The 25,015-nt window shown below is 46.0% G+C and overlaps 1 protein-coding gene across 1 annotated transcript in view; it reads right to left on the reverse strand.

The window, feature by feature from the left end:
- CACNA1E (calcium voltage-gated channel subunit alpha1 E) overlaps positions 1-25,015 on the reverse strand; it is a 494,748-nt gene that overhangs the window by 348,067 nt on the left and 121,666 nt on the right. The window contains exon 2 of the mRNA XM_081297504.1: positions 22,635-23,067. Within this exon, the coding sequence (XP_081153630.1) occupies positions 22,635-23,053 (419 nt within the window). The 5' untranslated portion in view covers positions 23,054-23,067. The remainder of the gene's footprint in view (positions 1-22,634; positions 23,068-25,015) is intronic.

The raw sequence follows: 25,015 nt of genomic DNA on the forward strand, positions 1-25,015 counted from the left end.
GTGAAGTCCAAGTCTGCTTCACCGGTGCAGGTCATCTCAGAATCCAGGGATAGGGTCGGAGGCTTCACAAAGACCAGCAAGCATGATGTGTTGGTCTAAGGGTTCCTGCTGAGCCAGTGTAGACGGGGTATTTCCTTATTTCTCATTTGGCTGCTGCCGCCTATTGGCAGTCCCCTTGCTTTTTGACAAGGAGGAATACCTTAAAGGAAGGAGGCTGGGGATGCGGCTCAGTGGTACGCACTTGCCTAGCAGGCACCAGACCCTGCATTCAATCCCCGGCACTGCCAAAAGGAGGAGGGGAAGAAGACAATGACGAAGACTGCAGGAAGTGAGGTTTTTGTGTGCGAATTCCTAGCTTAACCACACAATAGCATCAAAATCCCTCCCTGAGCATCAATCACTAGCCATTACAAACCAGGTCTTCAAAAACTACCTAATGATATTATTATAATGCTCACTATACAATGAAAAGTGAAAGCAGAATAGAAAGATATATGTATCCTATAAGAGCTCAAGAAAAAGAAATTTAAAAAATTAAAAAAGAAATTTAAAGTAAAATTTATATAAATATATAGTTCTCAGGAAAATATCAGAGATGAGCACACCAAAATGCTAGCTATGGTCAGATTGGAGTGGATTAGGAATACTGTTTATATTCTTCTTTATACTCATCTATATTTTCCAATTATTTCCCAATGAGACTGTTTTTTGTAATGAGAGGGGGAAAAACACATTATCACATGTTTTAAATGACTGAAGATTTTGACGGCAATGGAATGTGAAACTGAGAGAACAGCAAACAGCCCAGATTAAAGGAGGATGGAGTCTGCAAATAGGGTTTCTTCAGGGGTCCAGGCAAAGACAAGACACTCAGGAGAAGCCCTAGGAAAAAGAAGTGAGGAACGTGGCTCCAAATGAGGAAGGCACAGGACAGGGAGAGGAGGGTGGAGAAAGAGATGCCCAGGGGCTTGGGTCCACACCTGAAGGGAGGTAGGTTCTAGGTCAAGGTGATGGCATCTGACAGATCCAAGAGCCTCAGAGCCAAGTTAGGAAGAAACCTGGGGATCTGTGTTGGGAAGTTGGGAATCCCCAAGACTCAGGGCCGGAAGAAACCTTGGAGCTCATCAGGAGAAGCACAGCTCACCAGCAGAGGCCAGCAGCTTGATGAGCATTTGAATGTATGTGGTCCCAGGAATGTGCTCTGAGTGTCAAATACACACTGACCTCAAATACTTCATATAAAAAAGTATGATAGTTTTTATTGGTTCTATGTTGAAATAATACTGTGATGACATATATTATTACCTGTTTCTTTTTACTTTCTCAAATATCACTATTAAAAATCTTAAAATTGGGGCTGGGGATGTGGCTCAAGCAGTAGCGAGCTCTCCTGGCATGCATGCGGCCCGGGTTCGATCCTCAGCACCACATACCAACAAAGATGTTGTGTCCGCCGAGAACTAAAAAATAAATATTAAAAAATTCTCTCTCTCTCTCTCCTCTCTCACTCTCTCTTTAAAAAAAAAATCTTAAAATTACACAGATGGGCAACATTTTGTGACTTAAATAATACTTGTGCAGAACATCACTAACCAAGACCAACCCTTTCATTTTATGGATGACAAATCTGAGCTAGAGAGGCTTAGAGGCTAGAATTAGTGAAAGCTACACAGTGGTTAGCAAAAGAGGTGAGACTAACACCAAAAATTCCTACCACCCAATCCCATCCCCTTATGTCCTCACCCAGCATACACATGGACATATTTAGTTTCCTTGTGGAAAATCAAAGCTATTGTCTGCTGAGAGCCATTAGCCAAGTAGGTATGACAATTTCCTTGCCAGCATACCCCATGTTGCTTAGAGGAAGGACTCGTGGAAATGGACTTGCCTTGGACATTTGCTGTAACATTGCATGTATGTTTGAGAAAGGTGACCCTGCTCAAGGACCAGGGTGGATCCGGGTTTAGGGAGGATCCTACTGGATTAGGGCGGATCAGGTTTTAGGGAGTATCCCGCTCCTTGGGTTTAGGGCAGTTCCAGGTTTAAGGTGTACCCTGCCAGGAATAGGGCGTATCCTGCTGATTAGAGCCTGGTGGAGTACGTGAATTTGGTGGTGGAACTTGGATTTCCCCAGAACGTGTTTGTAGAGGGCTGGTGTGAGTTCGGGAATAAAGAATTGCTGTTTGAATCTACAAAGCTGTGAGTGGCTCGTGAGTTTGTGCCCAGCCAGACTGCAGCATTTGGTGGTCCGTACGCGGAACGTCTGAAACTTGGAGGTAAGTGAAATTGCTCACCCCTGAGGGAAGGCGAGAGAATGGGTGACCATTTCAAAAAACAATGTGTTCTTGTTTTGATTTATTTTGTTTTTGTTTCAAGCTGCCTATCCTTAGAAATTTCTCAGGCAAACTGGGAAAAATGGTTGGCTCAAGGTTTGAAGTTTGTCGGCCCCGAGGAAGAGAAAATTGATACAGCGAATTTTTATTCCGTTTTTGTTTCATTCAGTTGCGGTTTTGTTCTGTGTTATCTTATTGGGTTGCGTTATCTTTATAGAAGATTAGAAATTAGTAAAAAACAGCCAAAAAGGTGTTAAGTAAATTGTTAGAGGTTCAGACCATGGAGAAAGACATTTTAGATCAAGCAAAAGAGAAGGTCTCTCGAGCTAGTCAGACAGAGGAAGAAAATTTAAAGGAAAAGGGGTTATTAGGAAAAAGGCCACAACAGGAGGCTGTTACTAACTCCGTTTTATCACCAGAGGGTGTAATTCAACCAACAGCTCCACCGATGGAGACAGCTGAGTGGCCTTCAAACCCCGTAGTTGATAAATGGGATCCTGAGACAGGACCTCAAAGATTAGCATGCCCTGTACTTGAACAGGTAGGAGGGCAGCGAATTCACCGTGCTTTAGATTTTAAAACAGTGAAGCAGTTAAAGGAGGCTGTAACAACCTATGGTCCCCAAGCACCCTTCACAGTAAGCATGGTCGAGTCCATTACTAACTTGGACATGACGCCAGCAGATTGGGCTAGCATGTGTAAATCTGTGCTAAATGGAAGACAATATTTGTTATGGAAGGTTGCCAATGAGGAATTTTGCACGGAGACAGCTAGGCGAAATGCAGCAGCCGGTTACCCTCAAAGAAATCTAGATATGTTGTTAGGAAAAGGACCTTATGAGGGTCAACGGCAACAAATTGAATATGATCCTGCTATATATGCACAAATTGCTGCAGACGCAGTTAGGGCATGGAAGACTTTACAAGGACATGGAGATTCACAAGGTCAGCTATTTAAGGTAATACAGAGAACTAATGAACCTTACGCTGATTTGTAGATAGGCTTATTCAAACAGCCGCCAAAATTTTGGGGGATACAGAACAAGCAATGCCATTAATAAAACAACTGGCTTATGACCAAGCAAATCGTTGCTGCAGAGAGGTTACTAGACCATGGAGACATGAAGATTTAAACACATACATTAAATTATGTAGAGATATTAATGAACAAGGGCAAGTCTTGGCAGCTGCAGTACAACAGGCTTTAGATGCCAGGCCAAAAATATGCTATAATTGTGAACAAACAGGACATTTTAAAAGGAGTTGCCCCATAGGAGGAGGGTTTAACAAAACTAGATATCAAAGGAGTAGAATACCAGGTATTTGCCCACGATGCCATAGAGGGAGACATTGGGCTAATGAATGCCGTTCTCAAACCACCATAGAGGGTACTCCCTTATCAAAAAACAGACAAGGACCAGGTATTTACCCACGATATCGTGGAGAAAGGCATCAGGCTCCATTGCCAAAAAACGGACTTGGGGGTCCAATGCTCCAGGGCCCACAACCACAAATATACGGGGCAGTGGAGGAACCCAGCAACACCATCAGGGTAGTGCCCAGGACACATTGTCCATTAAATCCCTCATCAGACAAACCCGAGGGAGCGCAGGGTTGGACATCTGCGCCTCTGCCAGAGCAGTACTAACTCCAGAGATGGGAGTTCAAATCATTCCCACAGGGGTAAAAGGACCTCTTCCCCAAGGAACAGTAGGCTTATTATTGGGACGTAGTTCATCTACATTAAAAGGACTTATGATAAGTCCTGGGGTAATTGATCCCGATTATGTAGGTGAAATAAAAATTATAGCTAGTTCTCCAAGAGGTATATCAGTAATTTCACCAGGAGATAGAATAGCACAGTTGTTAATAATACCCAGCCTACATAATAAATTCTCTACTCGTAGTGTAGAAAGAGGTTCCAGGGGATTAGGCTCCACAGGTGTAGATTGGCCTATGCTGTCTCTAAATTTAGATTCTCGCCCAATGCTAAAACTAAATATTCAAGGACATGAGTTTAATGGGCTACTGGACACAGGTGCTGACCTTAGCATCATATCTTGTCAAGAATGGCCAAAACATTGGCCATTACAACAAGCCACTCAAATGCTTCGAGGCCTAGGAGTGGTGACTAATCCCCATAGAAGTGCAATGGTATTAGATTGGAAGGATCCTGAAGGATGTGAAGGAACTATACAGCCATATGTATTGGATCATCTTCCTATAAATTTATGGGGACGAGATGCCCTAGATCAACTAGGTTTGACGTTAACAAATAACATCAATCCTAATGCGCCCACTACTAGGGCTAGACAAGGTTTTAGGAAAGAAAAAAGATTAGGAGAACAAGAACAAGGTATAGCAGCACCAATTCAAATAGATCAAGGAACAGACAGACATGGGTTGGATTTTCAGAAAGGGCCACTGAGACAATCAAAATTACTTGGAAATCAGAAAGACCAGTGTGGGTTCCTCAGTGGCCCCTAACTAAAGAAAAGATACAAGTAGCCCATGATCTGGTCAAACAACAATTAGCGGAAGGACATATACAACCTTCTGTATCTCCCCATAATACTCCCATTTTTGTCATCAAAAAGAAATCTGGTAAATGGAGATTATTGCAAGATTTAAGAGCCATTAATAATGAGATGGTTATTATGGGACCTGCTCAATCAGGGATTCCTCAATTGTCTGCTTTACCAAAAACCTGGCATGTTTTAGCTATAGATATTAAAGATTGTTTTTTTTTTCTATTCCAATTCATCCCGAAGATAGTCCACGTTTTGCATTTACTATCCCTGCACTAAATCATGAAGGTCCTGATCAGAGATATGAATGGAAAGTACTCCCTCAAGGGATGGCTAACAGTCCAACTATGTGTCAAATCTATGTTAACAAAGCAATCCAGCCACTTAGATATCAAAATCCTGAACTACAAATATTTCACTATATGGATGATGTATTATTAGCACATAAAGATAAAAACACATTGCTGGAATGTTATGCCACACTTACAAACTTATTAAAAAATTATAATCTAGAGATAGGAATAGATAAAGTACAATTAAATTTTCCAATTAATTATTTAGGAGTTCTATTATCCTCAACCATGGTCCATCCACCAAAAATTCAAATACGAGTAGATCAACTCAAATCATTTAACGACTTTCAAAAGTTATTGGGAGACATAAATTGGATAAGGCCTTATCTAGGCATACCAACAGGAGAGTTGGGACCTTTATTTGATATTCTAAAAGGTCCATCAGATCCAAATCCACCCCGCATGTTAACTCCTAAAGCTAGAAAGGCATTAAATATTATTGAAACATATATGGAAAATATGCATTTGGATAGAATTGATATAAGTTTGCCCTTATTATTTATTGTACTACGAACAAAAAATATTCCTACAGGAGTATTTTGGCAAGAAGGTCCATTATTGTGGATACATTTATCTTATTCTCCTAACACTATTCTTACTAGGTATCCTGAGGCTGTAGGACAATTAATACTCAAAGGAATAAGAGCAGCAAAGGGAGTGTTTGGAATTTCTCCCAATAAAATTATTACTCCATATACTATGGATCAAATTGATGAGTTAGCTAATGAGTTAAATACTTGGGCAATAATCATGTGTAAATCTAATGTTTCATTTGATAATCATTTACCATCGAATCCTTTGTTGTCTTTTTGGTCTAAGCATCCTGTAGTTTTTCCTAAAATGACAAGAAAAACCCCTATCATGAATGCTCCAAATATATTCACTGATGGGTCTAATAATGGTACAGCAGCCGTAGTCACCCCTGATCAAACTTTTACATTTTTAGTACACAATCAGCTCAAAAGGTAGAGCTTAATGCAGTTTTACAAGTTTTTGTGATGTTTAAAGATTCTGCATTTAATTTATTTTCTGATAGTCAATATATAGTTAATGCTATTGTATCCCTTGAAGATGCTGGTAGGATTTCCCCTTCCTCTACTGTTTTCTCTTTGTTTTCCACTATACAAAGTCTAATCTTGGACAGAAAAGATCCATTCTTTATAGGACACATTAGGGCACATACAGGATTGCCTGGAGCCCTTAGTTTGGGCAATGATTTAGCAGATAAAACTACACATGACATACATATTTTCTCTACACTAGAAGAAGCTACAAATTTTCATAAAAGGTTTCATGTTAATGCTAATACTTTACAAAAGCATTTTAAAATAACTAAGGAACAAGCCAGACATACAATAAAACAATGTCAAAATTGTGTGACCTTTTTACCACAAGTTAATCTTGGAGTCAATCCTAGAGGACTGATACCTAACCATATTTGGCAGATGGACGTCACACACTTGCCAGAATTTGGAAAATTAAAATATTTACATGTTACAGTTGATACTTCTTCCGGATTTTTGATGGGCTCCCTTCAAGCCGGAGAAAAAACTAAAGATGTTATAGCTCATTGCTTACAAAATTTTGCCACTGTGGGCGTTCCTAAACAGTTAAAAACAGATAATGGTCCTGGTTATACCTCTACCTCTATTAAACAATTTTGCTCATCATTTGGTATTACTCATATAACAGGAATTCCATACAATCCACAGGGACAAGGCATAGTTGAAAGAGCTCATCAAACTATTAAAACGTACTTATTAAAGCAAAAAGAGGGAATTGGAAAAGGGTATATATCCCCCAAAGATAAACTTAAAATAACCCTTTTTACTCTAAACTTTCTAAATTTGGATTCATCAGGACTTAGTGCTGCGGAAAGACATATGTATCAAAAAAATGTACATAAGCCTAAGGTACTTTGGAAAGATATTCTAACAGGACAATGGAAAGGTCCTGACCCAGTGATTGTCTGGAGTCAGGGTTCTGTTTGTGTTTTTCCACAGGGAGAACAGCAGCCGATTTGGATTCCAGAGAGATTAACTAAAACAATTTCTACAGAAAAAGAAGATGATTTGACTCAAATCCATAACAGCTGATATCCAGAGCTCCAGCTTGGCTATTCTTACATCTGCAACAGTGATTAACCAGGGTGCTTTTTTCAATATCTATTTTATTATTGCATTTTCCCACATCATAAAGTTCTATTTTATTTTTTGAGCTCATACAAACCTAGGTTAATGTTTTTCTGATCAGTTTTATTTTTTGACTGTGGAGTTTTTAAACATTGCAATGGAGATTTCACCTAAGTAAAGCTACAAGGCCTTTACTATTGTCTTATGTGTTGTATGTTATGTGTGCACTCTTGTGTTTTGTGTTGTATGTCTGTGTGTGCGTATGTCCATATATCATATATGAGGAGCGCTCATGAAAAAATGGATCCGAATTATTATTATTTTTTTTATTCACATGATTTAAATGGTTTAATTTAAATTAGGTAAACAGCTGTTAAGGATTGTTTTTAAAGGAGGTTAACAGATTTGTTTTTTTTCACATTTCCTTTTCATTATATTTAATAATTCTGTTCGGGATAATGTCTCTTTAGCATCATTACCAGAATTCCCATCTCCATCCCAGTGCCGGTGAAGACAAAGATAAAACCAAACTACAGCTTCTATGATAGCTATCACAGTAAACTGTATAAACTGATGCATCAATGAATATAACTCAACAAGTAATGCTCAATCAAGGACTCGATTTACTTTGGGAAGAAATGGACATATTGATAGACTCCTCCGCTTTGAACTGCCTGCAGAACTTGCCTGGACTATATATCACTTGTATGCATTGTGAACTATCGTTTGGTGCAGCGAATTGTGGTAGTGCTGGCATATCTTTGCTGATGGTGTCACCAGTGATGCAATTTTTCCAAAGGAGCCGTCAACTGGCTTGATGTCGTGGCATTTCTGTATCCTCCTCCCTTCTACTAGTGATGGTCTAAAATTTGGGGGCCAACAGAGGTGAGGCAAAGAACCTCACCCCCCCACTGGCACCAAGAAATTTGGGGGCCAACAGAGGTGAGGCAAGAACCTCACCCCCCCACTGGTGCATAGGCCTATCCACAAGTATGGCTGTATGCTGGACCAGTAGTCAGTGACGGGTATGATCCAATTGCAGTGGTATCAACCTAAGACAGGAGGCTGACGCCTAGAGGTCAGTTTTTCCCATGACAGGTAAGAACCATATGTTGAATTGGACAACCTACCAGGCACGGTCCTTAAGCCACATTGCTTGTTGTTTAATTAATCAGAAGGGGGGAGATGCTGAGAGTCATTGCCAAGTAGGTATGACAATTTCCTTGCCAGCATACCCCATGTTGCTTAGAGGAAGGACTCGTGGAAATGGACTTGCCTTGGACATTTGCTGTAACATTGCATGTATGTTTGAGAAAGGTGACCCTGCTCAAGGACCAGGGTGGATCCGTGTTTAGGGAGGATCCTACTGGATTAGGGCGGATCAGGTTTTAGGGAGTATCCCGCTCCTTGGGTTTAGGGCGGTTCCAGGTTTAAGGTGTACCCTACCAGGAATAGGGCGTATCCTGCTGATTAGAGCCTGGTGGAGTACGTGAATTTGGCGGAATTTGGATTTCCCCAGAACGTGTTTGTAGAGGGCTGGTGTGAGTTCGGGAATAAAGAATTGCTGTTTGAATCTACAAAGCTGTGAGTGGCTCGTGAGTTTGTGCCCAGCCAGACTGCGGCAATTGTCATCTAATATCTGTAAACTTGGAACAACTCATTTTTCCCGATGTCATTTCAGTTACTTTGAAAACTGTCTTCATTAAAAAATTTTAAATGTGTTCTTCCAGATATTGTTTCAACCCAAGCAAATGTAGGATGGTGTCAGATGCACTATAGACTATCAGGTAGAGCCGTGTCATGACCATCACCACAGAATGAGATCTGGAAGCTATCCATTAGTAAAAATTAAACTAGATCCTATTAATTCATTTAGAGACATATCCTTTGTTTACCCTATATCTAGTTAAGTTTGGAAAAGCTTACCTGTTTTGGTTTTACTTTCATTGCCAAACATAAAGAATTTACTTTGAAGCAAAGCTTAAATTTTCCTTCTATTTTATTTGGATCATTTGTTTTTATTTTATTTTATTTTATGTTTTTTTGTTGTTGTTGTTTTTGTTTTGTTGCATTGCTAGGGATTGAACCCAGGGATTTACACATGCTAGGCTAGCACTCTACCACTGAGCCACATCCCCAACCACTAGTTTAAAAAAAAAAAAAAGAAAGAAAGAAAGAAAGAATGGCCCTGGACTTAACAGGATTCTTATAGCTGAAAGAATGGGAGTTGCGTATCCAGTAGCCATTCTCCCTTTCTGTAAGAGATGGTGGAATGCTTCACTGATAAATCTACATTTCCCAGCACCCCTTTCAGTAAGGGAAAGTCATGTGACACAGACCAGGCCAAAAAGATATAATGGAAATAACTAGATGGAGCTATGAAGTTGGCTCCAATACTGTGCTTCCTTCTGCACTTTTCCTTCTTCCTCTACTTGTCCACAGTGCTCACAAGGCTGAATGTAGTAGACCTATCACTTGTCACTGAAGGCACAAGCCACCTGAAGATGGCTGGGTAAGAGACCCTGATGACCACAGAACTCCCTCACCAGCCCCTGGCTGCCTCCTCGAGACTTCCTGTAATGAGAAAAATAAAACCGCAATTTGTTCTTCAGCTACTCAAAAGTCAAATGCAATTTCTAACACAGGAGCCCACAAATGCATTCTCATATCTGTCCATCATATGGTATAAACTCATTTGATGAGAAAACTCTATTTTAAATTGTAGGGACTTTCTCAAGTCTCAGACTTATTCAGGGCAAAAACCTCATCCTGAAGAATCCTGCAGATTCCCTAATCAAGTTCTGCAGCTGCAGAGACCTGCTTGAAATGCCAGATCCTGGAAATGGCCAAGGTGCTCTGTGGCTGGGAACAGAGGGGGGAAAAAATGGAAAAGATTCTGTGCCTAGTAACATCAAGCCCCGGGTCACTGGCAAGGCTGCTGTCTCCTGGAGCAAGTCATTAAAGGACGTAGTAACTACCCCAATTTTCTTCAGCTGTCTGAAACCCCCTGGTGGGGTCATTCATTGGTTTAGTACACACCAATGCCTCTCAAAAGAATTCCTCTCTGGGAACCCCTCCAAAATGCCCAGAGCCATGGATAATGATAGAATTGCTCACCTCTGAATTTCAGAGTGAGTGTTGCCACCAAAAACAGGTCAAAAGCAGTTGGGTAGAAAAAGTGGCATTCACTCTGCCCCACAAAATCCCACACACAACTGTGACTCCTTATTCCAGGAAAATAAGGATCTTCTAGCACAATTTACTTTGAAGCAAAGCTTAAATTCACCTTTTGTTTTATTTGGATCATCCGTTTTTATTTTATTTTATTTTATTTTATTTTATTATTTTTTTATTTTATTTTATTTTATTTATTTTATTTTATTTTATTTATTTATTATTTTATTTTATTTTATTTTATTTTATTTTATTTATTATTTTATTTTATTTTATTTATTTTATTTTATTTTATTTTATTTTATTTTATTTTATTTTATTTTATTTTATTTTTGGTTGTTGTTGTTTTGTTTTGTTGCATTGCTAGGGATTGAACCCAGGGACTTACACATGTTAGGCTAGCACTCTACCACTGAGCCATATCCCCAACCACTAGTTTAAAAAAAAAAAAAAGAAAGAATGGGAATCCCTAGTTTAAAAAAAGAAATAATGGCCCTGGACTTGATCCCCAGTACTTCAAATTATAATAATATTTAAAAATAAAATTGAAAACTTGCAAGAGGCATAACTCTTTGGAATATTATTTTTCTACTTCATGTCTGTGAAATAAAGCCATAGAATGAATTATAAGAAAAATTGCTCACAGGCCATGCACACGTGTGTGTGCACACTCCCAGGAGTGGTGTCTACAGATTCCCTGGGATCCTGAAAGGAGTCCCTAGCCCTGGGCAGGTTGCCATGGCAAAGGTCTAAGTAGCCATTGCTGAACCCACAGGATGTAAGTCTGCACGGCCTTGCTCCTCCCTAGCACAGTTTCAGTCCTGAGCCCTCTGAGGACTTGACCTATTCACAGTTACTCAGAACAGCAAGGTCAGTCTTCAGCAAAGTTGTAAGGTAGATGACAATGTGGGTTCAGCCTCAGTTGTGGGTGAGATTTGGGGTGAGGGACTCTCTGAGTCTTGTCTGTTCCCCTGGCCAGGGCATTACAAGCTCAAATTAGATGGGGTAGTGCTTTGTCAATGATCTGATATTTAGAAAAGTGGTGTCACTGTTTGTAAGACCCCTATTGTCCAATAGATGATGAAACAAGGCTCAGAACAACTAAGTGATTTACTAAGATGAGACAGCCAAGATTACTGGATTCAAATCCAGACAAGGCTCCCCAGCCCGCTGCACCAGGACTCAGCCCAAGGGATATGGATTATGACCTGCTGAGCCCTGTACGGAACACGTACAGAGATCCAGAATGACCCCAAAGAGTAGCAGGTCCTCAGAAAAGAAATTGTGGAGGTCATCAGGAGATAGTCTCAGGTGGTCTGCTGTGTCCCAGGAGAGATGACAGAGGACATCCTCTTGACCGGCTGGGCACAGCTGGACAGGTCCCTGCAAGCACCAAGTGCCTGCCCTTATAGCCATGGAGCCAGATCCACAGTTCTCAAATGATCACCTGAAGAGTTTGTTTAAAAAAATATTGTGTGTGTGTGTGTATAAATTCATATACATACATATGTTGTGTGTGCATGTATGTGTATATATGTAAATGTGTGTGTGTGTGTGAGAGAGAGAGAGAGAGAGAGAGAGAGAGAGAGAGAGAGAACTCCACCTAAGATTTACTGACTCTGAATTTTTCAGGGTTGGGGTCTAGACACCCACACTTTGTAAAGCAAGCTGGGATTGCAGGGAGGCAAAGTCACCGGTGCTCACTGTAACTGCCATCCTCCTCCCCAATTCAGGACAACTCTGTAAGAACATGGGAGCTTCCAGGCCCCAGGCACCCCCACAAGGTCACCTGAACCTTTGTTGAGACGGTAGCACAGAGCGTGAGACCTGTCCTGCTGCCCAGTCCTCTCCTTCCCCTTCCGTCCCCTTCCATCCCCTTCCTCAGAGTCAGTCCCAAGAGCACCCCTAATAAGCCTGCATGTTCCCCTAGTTCAGTTGGCAGCCAGAAGCGTCACCTCCCTGTTGAAGGTGGGGTCATACCTAGGAACACAGAGGGAGCAGGCCAGGTGCCCTGGGGCGCAAGGCAAGAGGAGAGGCCAGGAGAGCTGGCCCTCGCCAGGGCCCAGCAGAGAAGCCAGGCCCTCCACATGAGCCAAGAAGACAGGCTCTTTAATCATGTGACCCCCCAAGTGCCTCCACAGCCTCCTTGGAAAGATATGGAGGAGGAGGAAGGAGAGGAGGAGGAGGAGGAGTTAGACAAGGGGAGTTGGGGAAGAGGTTTGAGTCCCATCCAGGTGGCCTAGAAGACTCTAGAGTGGTTCAAAGAGCTTCATCAGATCGGACTTCACCTCAATATCAAACGATGGTTAGCTCCACATAACAAAGGGCTGAGGAAACAGGCCAGAGAGGTGGAGTGATTTACCTACAGCAACCGGCTTGTAGGTAGAGCAGGGTTAAAAACAGCTTGTACATTTACCCACTAGGCAACTCGGCAAAGAGAAATGAGGACCACCTCTAGTCTACATTACAAACAAAGCCCAGGTGAAGGCAAGAGGCATAAAAGGTCCCACAGCTTCTTGGTGGCAATACAGGATCCTGGCACTGGTGGTTTAAGGTTACCCTCCCAGGAGTGGGTTGTTATGAAAAGGGACCCCAGGCCTAGAGCAATATTTTTGTGGAGGCCACCACCCTGGGCCACCTCCTCTTGAGAGAGCCTATGTTTAGAAAGCAGGACATCTCCCTGAGATGCCACCCCCAACACAGCTTGGCAATTGGCCCTCACCTGCAGCAGAACCAGTGCCACAAACCCACTGCACAGCACACACCGACCAGTACCACCTGGACACCGACACTCCATCCCTGTCCCCACTCCCAGCCCACTGCTGTCCACCCCAGGCACCCAGGGTTCCCTGGAGGGACTTCTGAATTCAGCAAGCGCACCCCCACCCCACCCAGGAAGGCGCAGGGCTCCTCCTCATGTGCCGGATGCCACAAGCTGAGCCACCAGTATCCCCAAAGCATGGCTCTGGCTCTGGATGAAACCGAAGCTGTCAGCATGCTAATTAGTGGCCCTGAGAGGTGAGGCATACTGGCTGGCAATTAACGACTCTATCTCTCTGTTTCCTGCTGGCCTATTATTAATTCATTCGGCCTCTCCAGCGGGGCCAGAGAGATAACAGACTGCAAAAGTTCACATTTCAATTGGAGGCTGAGATGCAGAGGAGGGGACTTGGGGAGAAGTATCAGTCCTTGGGGGAGCAAGGTCACAGTGTGGGAGAGTCCCCTCCACAGACCTGCTTCTAGGACTTGATCCCACAAGAACAGAAATGTGCGTCATAATGGTACATCGCAGAAGTTTCCTTCAGTGACTACAAAGAGGGGGCTGTGTGAATAAACTGGGGTCCCACCACGCTCGGGAATACTATGCAGCCTTAAAGAGACATAAATTACACACGTCTTTCTAAAAACCACCAAGGAAAGGTGCTGACCATAGGTTGTTAATTATTTAAAGTGAAAGAATAAAAGCAAAAGGCAGACTTCCATGTGTGATATATTCTCATATCAGAAAAGAGAAAGGGCGGGGAGCAGGCAGGGAAGGAGGCACTCTCCCCGTTCCTGCACAAACAGAAGGGGTGAGAAGCCCAGTGGACGGCACCCTGAGAGGGCTGAGACCAGGGGAAGAGGAAGAAATGGGACTTGACCCCAGCACCCCAGGCAGGAATGCCAGGCCAAGCTGCCCTCACACCAATGAGCACTGTCCCCAGAACAATGGAGTGGCCACCAAGGCTAAGGACAGGAACTTCTCCCTGTTGCCTTTATAAACCTGGGAGGGGATGGAGGCCCTGTTAGCTAAGTCACTAGGTAAGAAGGTGGCATCTTAATTAAGGTAAAGAGCAAGGGCACCTCAACTGGGGATGGGATGACAGCACTGCTGCCGAGGGTCCCCAGGAGTCCCAGGCAAGACAGGAGGAAGGAAGGGAGGCACCCCTTCCCCACTTTGGGTTTTGCAGAGAAAGGAGAAAGAGAAAGATACTGAAAGGGGCCAAAGTGAAGGAGGAGGAAGTGGGGGCACTGCGGAGCATCCTGAGAAGCGGTGCCCTGGGCTGAGGGGTGGCGCTGCCCCTGCATGGCTAGTACTTCTTCCTCTGGGCCTTGGCTTTCTCACCTGAACATGAGCTGAAGAATAGTGGGAGAGGATATCATTAAAGGTCCTGTCCAGCACGGTGCCTGGAGTACTGTAGGCATCCACCCTAAGTCTATGTGTATGTTTTCAGCAATTTCAAGTTTTTTCAGTCAAAAAAGCCAGAGCAAATGCCTTCAATCATGTTCCCCTGCTCAGCACTGAGCATGTGTCTTCATCCATCCTGTCGCAAGCAAAAGCAAAATGTCCTCCTCTTTTCTCTTGATGCGTGCAGCTGTGCACCCATGTGAGCTACTTCAGGATGGAAAGCTGGACTGGGGCGGTGAGCAAAGGGCCAAGCTTTGGACTAAGATGGAAATCCCTGGGCTGGGCGCTCCTCCTGCTGCCAGGACTTCTCCTCCTCTAGCTGTCCTTACCTGTCATTTGATGAGTGACCTCTAGGGTGCGCCCGCCCCTCCCAGCAATACTACAGAATTCTGTGAAAAGCTTCGAGTCTGTGGCTGCAATACACATAAATGACCACTGGAGGGCACCATAAAAGAACAGAAAAAAAATGAGGAAAAAAAGAGGAAATTTGCCTCTAGCGGCACTAGAGGGCGCCGCTTTTCCTTTTTTTTTCCCCCAAAGTGATGGCTGGGGGTAGAAACTTGACCCATACAGAAGGTAGAAAGATATCCTTCCTAAAATACCCAGGCAAGGCCAGTGCTGGCAGAGCAGAGGCAGCTTGGGGAAAGAGCCACAGGCTCACCTGCCCCATCAAAGTTTTCTTTTCTGAAAAAGAAGCACAGATGTGGACAGGACAGCTGGGCAGGCTTCAGTCACCACCTCTTCTCCCCTCCCTCCTGCTTCCAAGCCTGGACCTTGAAGGGAAAAACTGCCACAACAAAGCCCATGAAATCCTGGCTCCTGGCACTGTGCTCTGGAAAACACTTCTATCCCCCAGGGCATCTGGTGGCTTCAGAGAAGGTGGGTACTCATGCATCCTGAGAAGCAAGAGTCACCAGGCTCCAAGCAGGGGCTGATCAGCCTGTAGAGGAGCCCTGGGTGCTCAGCCCTGGGGGAAGAGAGTAAGGCCTCCGCTGCAGGAGACTACACTGCTCCCAAGCAACATTGAATTTATTCCCACTGCCTGCTCTCGAGGGGAAGATTGGAAGGGGGAAATGTTGGCAAAGGAAAATCACTAGAGACCAGGCCTAGAAACGGGCCCTTGTTTCAATCCCTTAAGGACAGGTAAAGAAAATTCAAGGGTGTGTGCTGAAGTTCCTCCAGAGGGCCCATCTGAAAGCAAATCTCTAGGAGGCACTGGAATTGTGTCAGATCCCAGGGGAGCCCACTTCTGTGGATTCGCTGTGCCTTCCTCTTCTGCTCAGAATTCCAAGACAGCAGGGCATATGCTGCAGGTCCCTTCTTGGCTCTTGGTTCTCAAATGTGTTGCTGACTAGTGATACCACTGTGTATTGAAGGCTCCTGGTTTCTGTGTTCCATTGGCATATGTCCTGGCTTTGCAAGCCGGTTATGCTGCAACCCTATGAGCCTGAAAGGCTCCATATTTGAGCAAGGGGGTTGGGCTTTGCAGAGGTTAGAAACTCAGGTGTCTTCGAAGCAACCTCTCATCCAAATGACAGAATTAGCCCAAAGTAGGGCAGGAGGGGTGGCAGGGATTTAGTGACCTGGAGACTCTTCCCCCGAGACATGCAAAATTTAAATTGAATTGAATACTGGGTCATTCAGTAAAACATTTCTATTCAAGTAAATAAATTCTTCCAGGTACCCTTACGGCAAAAGCCTGTCCGCAGATTGTAGTCTTCAAAAACTAAACCAAATAATGCCTAATTTTGCCAGCAGGTGGCAGCACATGAAAGGATTTCTCCACTTGTTTAGATCTGCATTGAGGTTGGCTGCCTTTCAAGAGGCCAGAGAAAAACTGACCTAGTGGCCTTTAAAATTCAGCTAGAAAGTCTCAAGACTGAGTTATTTGTTTCCTTAGAGAACCTGTGGCCATGTTGAATATACTACGAAGGCTGACGAGGGTGTTGGCTGGAGGTTTGGCCAGCTAGTCTGGCTGCCCTGAGTCAGGAGAGCAGCAGAGCACGAGACAGAAGTGGGGTTTCAGAACTGGATCCCCCGAGCCTTGGTTACCTCAGGACACCACCTTGCAACACAGGAATGATTCCTTAAAGCACCTGCAGTTGCCCAGCCTCTTGAGACCCCAGCTCTTTCTCCTGCCCCTGAGGTGATTGCTCTCTGTGATAATGACAGCGGGTATGTGTCAATGGCCTCCTGTGCCAGTTGCTGTTTGTTTCCACCTTCAACCTGGGATAGGCTGCTATGACCCATGTGGCAGAACCCAACCCAACTGCGGCCTCTGCACCTGGGATCCAGCCATCCTCCAACGCCCACTGGAGACAATTATGAAAATGATGGGCTCCCAAAGTCAGGAGCCACACGTCAGGGGACAACCACCAAACACTGTTTAAGTACTTTACATGCTGTTCATCCTTCATCACGATTCCAAAAGGTCACTGTCCACATCCATCATCTTGCAAAGGATGAAAATGAGGCTCAAAGATATTGAATGTTTTGCTCAAAGTCAAATAAGACATGGCTTCATGGTGATCATGAAGCCTGGAGGAGGACAGTGCCCACGCGACCTGCCACTTAACCAACCCAGGCTCTACAGCCCACGAGATCCACACCCAGGGTTGACCTTGGCCTACCCTAGAGCCGCCAGTGTTCCGGGCTTCCTGGACTAGACCTGACAACGTGGCTGGGGGCTGTGAGAAGCCAGATGAGCCTCTGGGTCCTAATTATAAGGATGCCCACTGTTTCCGGAGCATTGACTCATTCACAAACACTGACTGAGGGCCCAGGGTCAGGCTTGTTTCTCAGCACTGGGCCTCACGGTTGACCAAGCGGTGAACTCACTCCTCGCATGTCAGGAGAGGCAGTCACTGCACCAGGTGACGGGACACAGGTGCCAGGAATCTCTCTTGGACTGGGTGAAGGGAACCTTTCTAGGAGGTACCCAAGGCCTAAATGACAAGAATGAACGCACCCTGTTAAGATCCAGAGAAAGAACATTCCAGACAGAGCACAGAGCCAGGGCAGAAAGAAGGCCAGAGGGTGGGAGTGTAGGGAACAGAGAGAGAGAGAGAGAGAGAGAGAGAGAGAGAGAGAGAGAGGAGAGAGAGGGACGGGGCCAGGAGCCTGGCACAGAGGATGGGGAGGCATTCATAAACCAGGAAAAGGGGTTCGGATCATACTCTGAGTGCAAAGGAAAACCAAGTATTCTTTTTAAAGACCTTGTCTGCTGTGTGAACAGACACAGTCCCTGGTTCCAAGGAAACAAGATGCAAGGGGAGAGACCAGCTAGGAGGCCACTGCCACAGTCTGAGTGCTGGCAGCTTAGAGATGACCGGTGCAGTGAGGACGGAGAAGCACTGGCTCTTGGGATCTGTCTGGGAGATGGTGCTGACACCCTTGCCAACTGACCAGAAGTGAGGGCTAAGGGAAAAAGAGAAATAAAAGATAATGAGAGTATTTGGCGGGGACAATTGGACAGATGGTAGTGCCATCTCTTTGAGACACAGAGAAATTCGGGGGTTGAGTTGCATCAGGAGAGGAGGAAGAGTCCCCTTCTAGCCATGCCAAGTCCCGGATGCCAGACAGTGAGAGATACCAGGCAAGCATTTGGCCACAAGAGCAGGGGTCCTTGGGAAATCTATATTTAGGAGTCACCTGCAAAGATGTGGACATGGCTGACATCAGCCAGGGAGAAGGTATGCAGAGAAGCAGCCCAGAACCACCCTGGGACTCACCAGCCAGTCTATCCATCTAATAAATGTGGTTAAAAGTTACATCAAGCTTGCAGAATGGGCATGAAACCTGCCCTCTAAACATGCAGAGGTGACAACCTGCCCACAGTCACACAGTTTGCAAAGAGCAGTGAAAGAATTCAGTATGAACTGAGCTCCTAGCATGTGCTGGGTGCTTCATGGTCACTACCAGGGACTCCAAAGTGGACAGTATGCCTCCCTAGAAGAAGCACAGGCTTTAGAGTCAGAGGACGTGGTGTGGGTCCTCTGTGATACCCAGCAGGAAACTCAACCTCATTAAGCCCGACTTGCCCAGTGTGTAAAATAACATTTTATGGGTTTTTCTTTTTCATTTTGCAAACATCTATAAAGTGTCTATTATGTGCCGGGCACTGTGCTAAGTGATAGAGACACCACGGAGAGCAGGCAGACCTCTGCTTACAGTCTAGCGGGGCACACAGATACATAAACAGGCAATTACAATACAGTGTGATAAGTACTATGATTATGGAAATATGCTTCCCTCTGTATAGACTAAGTCATACCAACCTACGCAGACTTTAAAGTTACACATAATTTCCTTTCTTCCAAACCTATATGTAATAATAGTCCCTTATGAAATGTTTCTGTTCTTTCTAATAGTACCTATTATTTTCATTAGTATGAATGATACATACGAAGCACCTAGCATACAGCCAGGGCTCCATCAATAGCAGCAGGCATTGGATCCAGCATCATAGCTAATTTGGGGGCTCACTTTTCTATACTTCAGGAATAATAACCGCAAGTCCATAGTGTCATCCTGAGGGCCAGGTGAGATAGTAAATGTGAAAACACTTTGTAAGCTGGAGGGGATTAAAGTACTTTGTTAGTAAAACACAGTTGCATACTCACTTGCTAAAGTCAAAAACCTTGGCAGACGAGAAACACTTGTATTAATCAAGAGGTCCTCATAGCCCACATGCCGGGCCCAAGCAAACCTTCCAAAAGATTCTTTGGGAACAAGAATATCTGCTTCTGCTGAAGCAATCATCTTCAGAGAACACCTAAAGAACTTCCATGGGAAAACACAGACTCTACCCTGAGGTCTCTTGCCCTCCCAAGTCCTCCCCTTCCCACACTCGCTCACTGAGCTATTGGCAAAGGAATGTAGGAAACCCCAGGGTGGTTTCCAGTTGGCTTTGTGCATCAGCAAAGTCGACTCAGTGCCAATGAGAGTGAGGAGAAACCAGGAAGCAGGAGACGAGGGTGAGCAGCCCTGAGGATGCAGAGCAGACAGCAACCTGCGCAACCACACGGCTGATCCCTGGAACTCACTCGGCTACCTCCCTCCCCAGAAGTGCCCGGCTGGAATGGCTATGGATCCCCCTGTGGATTTCATCATTCCTTCAGGAAATAGTGTGAGCCACATATTCCAGGCATCGCTCTACACCCTGGAGATGAGACAAAGTTCCTGTTTTCCAGAAATGGATGCTCCAGGGCAAAAGATGCCTGCCTGTGTGTGTGACAGGGAAACACCATGGGACAATCAATATTCTGGTGCTGGACATGTGAAGTTTGAGATGCCTACAGACAAGTGGTATCTAATTCAGGGGAGGAGCCTTGGTTGGAGATACAAAATTGGGAGTTATCCATATTGAAGGTAATTAAAGCTCTGGGACTGGGTGAGCTCACTAGGAGGTAGGTGCGGAGAGAAGAGAAAAGGCCCAGGCCCCCTGATGGTCAGGGACTGGGGAAAGGCAGAGGGGACTGGCAAGAGATTGAAGGGCATCGGCAGGGTGGTAAGAGAACCAAGAGTGCATCATGACAGCCGGGTGGAAAAGGACTTAAGACAAAGAGGGGGTGAGCACATGCTGCTGCTGCCACCAGGTCGGAGGAGATGGACGTGGAAAGTTGTCTGTTGGATTTGGCGCAGGTGAGACCAATGTCACCTCGGCAAGTGCCATTTATTTGCCTGGGACAAAGCCCGGATTTGAAGAGTTCCAGTAAAAATAAGAAAGTGGAGAGAATGTCCGGAGCAAGTGTGAGGCATTAGAGGACTTTTCTGAGGGTGGAACCTAAGTCTCAGAAGGTGGGGTATTAGGGTTTGGAGAATTGGGGGAGGCGAGGCTCAGATGAAGGCACTTACAGGGTCCTAAAGGAGGGAATCTGGGTGGTCGGGCGAAAGCCATGTCGGTGTCAATCATGGAGGTCTCCGGGTCAACTCCAGGGATGAGGGTGCAGCGCAGGGGAGCAGGGGTGGGTGAGGCAACACCACCGTCCATCTCTCTCCATGGTCTCATTAACCCACTCCAACTGGGCTTCTGACCCCGTCACCCTACTGAAATTGCTCCCATTAAGGTCATCTCTCTGTTGCCCAAACCAACGATCACTTCAAAACCCTCATCTGATTTGAATTCTCAGTAGCATCCCGCACAACCATGACTTCCTTCCGAACACAGTCTTCTTTTCACTTCTTTGTCCCTAGAAGCTCCGGGTCCTCCACTGACCCCTCCTTCTCATCTCCTTTGTGGGCTCCTCATTCACTGCTACATTCCTTCAGGTTGACACGACCCAAGGCCATGGGTATGTCTTCCCTGTTTTACCTCCTCAAGGACCTGATCGTGTGAAAGCAGTTTCCAACCTTGCCACTGTCCCCACCACCTCCCCAGGGAGGCAGCTGGCCCTGGAACTTGCAATCCTCCAATTAGCAAAAGTTGACCTTAGTGAGACATGACAGTTATTCACACTTTGCTAGTCGTGGTGAGGCTGGTTTTTCATTGAGTGTTGTAGGATTCGTGGGCCAGGCCATACAACAGCCATTGGGCAGTTGCTCAGTCTTGTTAGGAACATAAAACAGAGAAGCAGAAAAGGACGGTCCTTCTGAATATGAAGAAATACTGCCAGAGCTACATGGTACCCAAGAGGCCTCCTACTTCTACTTATTTTCCAAGCCACACTGAAGTGACTTACTCAAGGTCATACCAGCAATTAGGTCACCTTGAGAATCAGTCCCAAGTCTCTCATACCTCAATGGGTTGCTGAGATGACAAGGGCTGTGGGAATTAGAATGAAAGCCACTGTGCCCTCATTGTTACAATTGTGACCTCCAGAACCAGACTGCCAGGCCTCAAATCACTAACCAATGTCAAGTCTCAGTAGCAATGCAGGTATTACTGGACTGTGAGAAAGTCACTTAACTTCTCTGTGCCTCACTGGGTAAATGTGATAATAATTGCAGCAACTTCACTGTTATGGTGAGAATTGACATGCAAGGTACTTAGAATGTTGCCCAGCACTGAAGGAGAGCTGTGTGTGAGGTTCTCAAGTCTAATGATGCCAGAGATTTGCCGGATCCTGGCTGCCCTCAACTCCTCTCTGAATCCCAGGAGCCTGACACGCATTAGGGCTTATGGACTGAATGAATGAACTAACAACAGGAACATCCCCAAGAAACAGCAGCTCATCTACCCCCATCCACACCATCCTCAACCCCCATCCACACCATCCCCAACCCCCAGGGAAAACAAGCAGGTGGATTCCACCAGGAGGACCTCTGTTAAAAAGCACCTGCGACTCATCTCTTTGCATTTAATGACATCTAACAACTAATTCAACAATCCAAGGCAAGAGGAGAGAACGACACACAGACCACAGGACACACAAACATGCACAATAAATTGTCAGCCAAGGGGAGGGAGAACAAGTCCTTACTGGGAGTATAAAACCAGAGCAATTGAGAATTAAATACCATCTTCCTTTAAATTACAACTCCTCGAAAATAAAAACCTAAATTCTCAGGGGGTATGAATTAAACTCAACCTAAGGCTTGGAAACCCTTTTCCTCTACACAAAAAGAGCCGAGATAAAACCATGGGTGGCCACAAATCTCGGTCAATCTCTTCCATCCACAGGAGACTTGCCCCCCAAATGCAATCATTCCCCGGAGCATGGTACCAGAAAGCGCAGGGTGAGCTGCAGTTCCTGAAGGAAAGATGGGACGGTCTTACAGGGAGGCCCAGAATAGGAACCAGACTGCAGTTCCTCCTCCCTGGGATCTGAGTAAAATGAGCTGGGGTGGGGGGTGGGGCTTGCTGGCCCCCAAGTGACAGCGGAGACCTGAGTAAAGTTCTTGAGGCCTACAGCTGGCAGGAGATGACCTCAGGGACCTCATTCCGAGGGCTCCAGCCTGAGCGGCCATCCCCGGCCCCCGCCCTCCACCCGACCCCCCAGTACTCACTCCCACTCCTTGCGCCGGGCCTGCGGGGTGCTCTGCATCTTGTGCGCCTCATGGGCCTTGATGATGTCGCGCTGCTCGATGAGGCCTCCGCGCCGCCGCTTCATGACCTCGGGGCTCACCGGCAGGAAGGGGCTGGAGCCGCCCTCCCAGCCCGGGCCCTCGCCCTCCTGCACCGGGAAGAAGTTGTCGAAGCCTGCGACGGTGGCACGTGGGGAGGCGGGCAGCATGCCCACCTCGCCCGAGGCGTCGGCCTCCAGCAGGGCGCACTGCTGGGGCCTCCATGCCTCCTCCTCAGGCAGGGCCAGGATGTGGCGCCGGCGGCCCGCCGCCCCGGGCTCAGGGCTCCCGCCCGCAGCGGGGCACAGGGCGGGCTCGGGCAGCCTTCGGCCTGGGCTCAGTCCACGCATCTCGGGCACCATCACAGAACATTGCTCTGCCAGGGGAAGGGCGGGCAGAGACAAGGGGTGGGGAGGAGAAGGTGGGGGAGGGTCGTGGGCACAGGGAAATAGAGAAGAGAAAGAAGTTAATGGCATTGTCCTCTGAGGAAACCCCTGCTGGCTTGCTTAGTGCTATATGGCAAGCCTGGCACACAGTAGGAGCTCCATAAATGACACTGAAACCAGGAGCAGCCACTGTGGACCAGTGCGGAGAGCAGCTGCTGGGTATCAGAGCTTAAGCAAAGCAGGCTTGGTTCTTACCCTGGACTTCACTGTCTAGTGCAGAAGGCTGACATTAAGAAACACAGTCACACAGTTACAGATGCTCCCCCGCTTACGGCGAGATTCACCTCTGTTGGGGTTATCTCCCAACAAACCCATCATAAGCTGGACATCTCAAAGTCAAAAGTACAATTACCATGCTTAACATACCAAACATCAGTACAGCACAAGGTAGATTATCAGTTGTCACCCCTGGTGGTCATGAGGTTGCCTGGGAGCTGTGGCTCAGCTCTGCTGCTGCCCAGAATCACAGAGGATGGCACTGAACAGCCAGGAAAAGATCAAAACTCAAAACTCAAAAAAAAAAAAAAAAAGACCAAAACTCAGAATGCGTACAGCTTTCACACCATCACAAAGTCAAAAAAAAAAATCCATCTACATGTGCAATGGTGGCAAGTATTTCAGAGTGCTCCCATAAGGAGAGGATTCCTCCAAAGGCCATCGTCTTGGGTGGACAGCCATTTGGCTACCGTCTCCCAATCTGAATAACAGAATCTTTCGATCCTGTTTCCCAGTATCCCAGCTCCTCTGCGTACTCCTACCCACCCTCTACTGGCCTGACCACCTCTACTGGTCTCCACCAGGGCCAGCAGCAAGTGGGCTCTTCTTGAGAACTGAGTACTACATATAGGTTCTTTCCTCTTTTCCTAATGCATGGATCCTCTTCAGGGTCCAGAGAGCATGAGTGGACTCAGATGTCCCTGCTGGCTCCCCCACAGCCTTCTTCTTCTTTCCATGCTGGGGAAGATATGGCCAGATTCACCTCTGGAAAGAGGTTCTCATCTAATTGGCATTGACTGACAGCTTACCATGTGCCGGGCACAGCACAGACCAAGATGAACGGGTTTTAGTCCCCGCTGTCTGCCTGGGATGACCAGGATGCACACTGATGTAGACCTGACAGCGAGCAGGGCTCATCAAAGGGGCACCTTGTCCATCGGGCCATGGTCAGGAGGGCTTTGTGGAGGAAAGGGAGTTTAACCAAGCTTTCTAGGAGAGGAATAGGAGAAGATAGTAGGCAAAAGGAAGAGCACATGCAAAGAGGAAGACTTAAGGAATCCAGGGGGTCCAGAAAGTTCCCATTTCAAGCCTGAGGTCTTGGGGACAGTCCTTCTGGTTTGAAAGGACACCAGATTATCAATTTTTCAAGATATCTGCTTACTGTCTTCCTTCCAGGCAGGACCCAATCCTGAATTTCCAGCTCCCCACCCCTCACACTCCCAGCCACACCCCTAGTGACCCCAAGTGGCACACATGCATCTCCTTGGGTCTAAGTGCCAAGTGCTCTAGGTGTTCAGAGGAGCCCTGGCATCCGATTCCTCCAATGCTCAGCGAGTCCCCACAATGGCTGGAGACTGTGCTGGGCTCCTGGGAATGCATCTTTCTAGAATGTTGCCCTCCACAGCTGCCCCCTGCCTTCCCTGGTCTCCGCTGAAAGTCACAATGGGAATCACAAAAACAAAGAAGATCAAATGGTCAGGAATCTTAATGACCTGAACATGGCATTTTATAGATGAGGAAGCTGAGGTTCAGAGAGGTAGAGAGCCTTGCCCAGGGTCAAGGTGCCAATAGAGGTCAGAACTAGGAGAGAACTCAGGCTTCGGGACTGAGCTCATCATTTTTTTCCCAGTACATTTATCACCCACTGTCTCGACCCCATGA

The sequence above is a fragment of the Spermophilus citellus genome, assembly GCF_964194105.1.
Source record: "Spermophilus citellus genome assembly, chromosome: 6".
Classification (NCBI taxonomy): domain Eukaryota; kingdom Metazoa; phylum Chordata; class Mammalia; order Rodentia; family Sciuridae; genus Spermophilus; species Spermophilus citellus.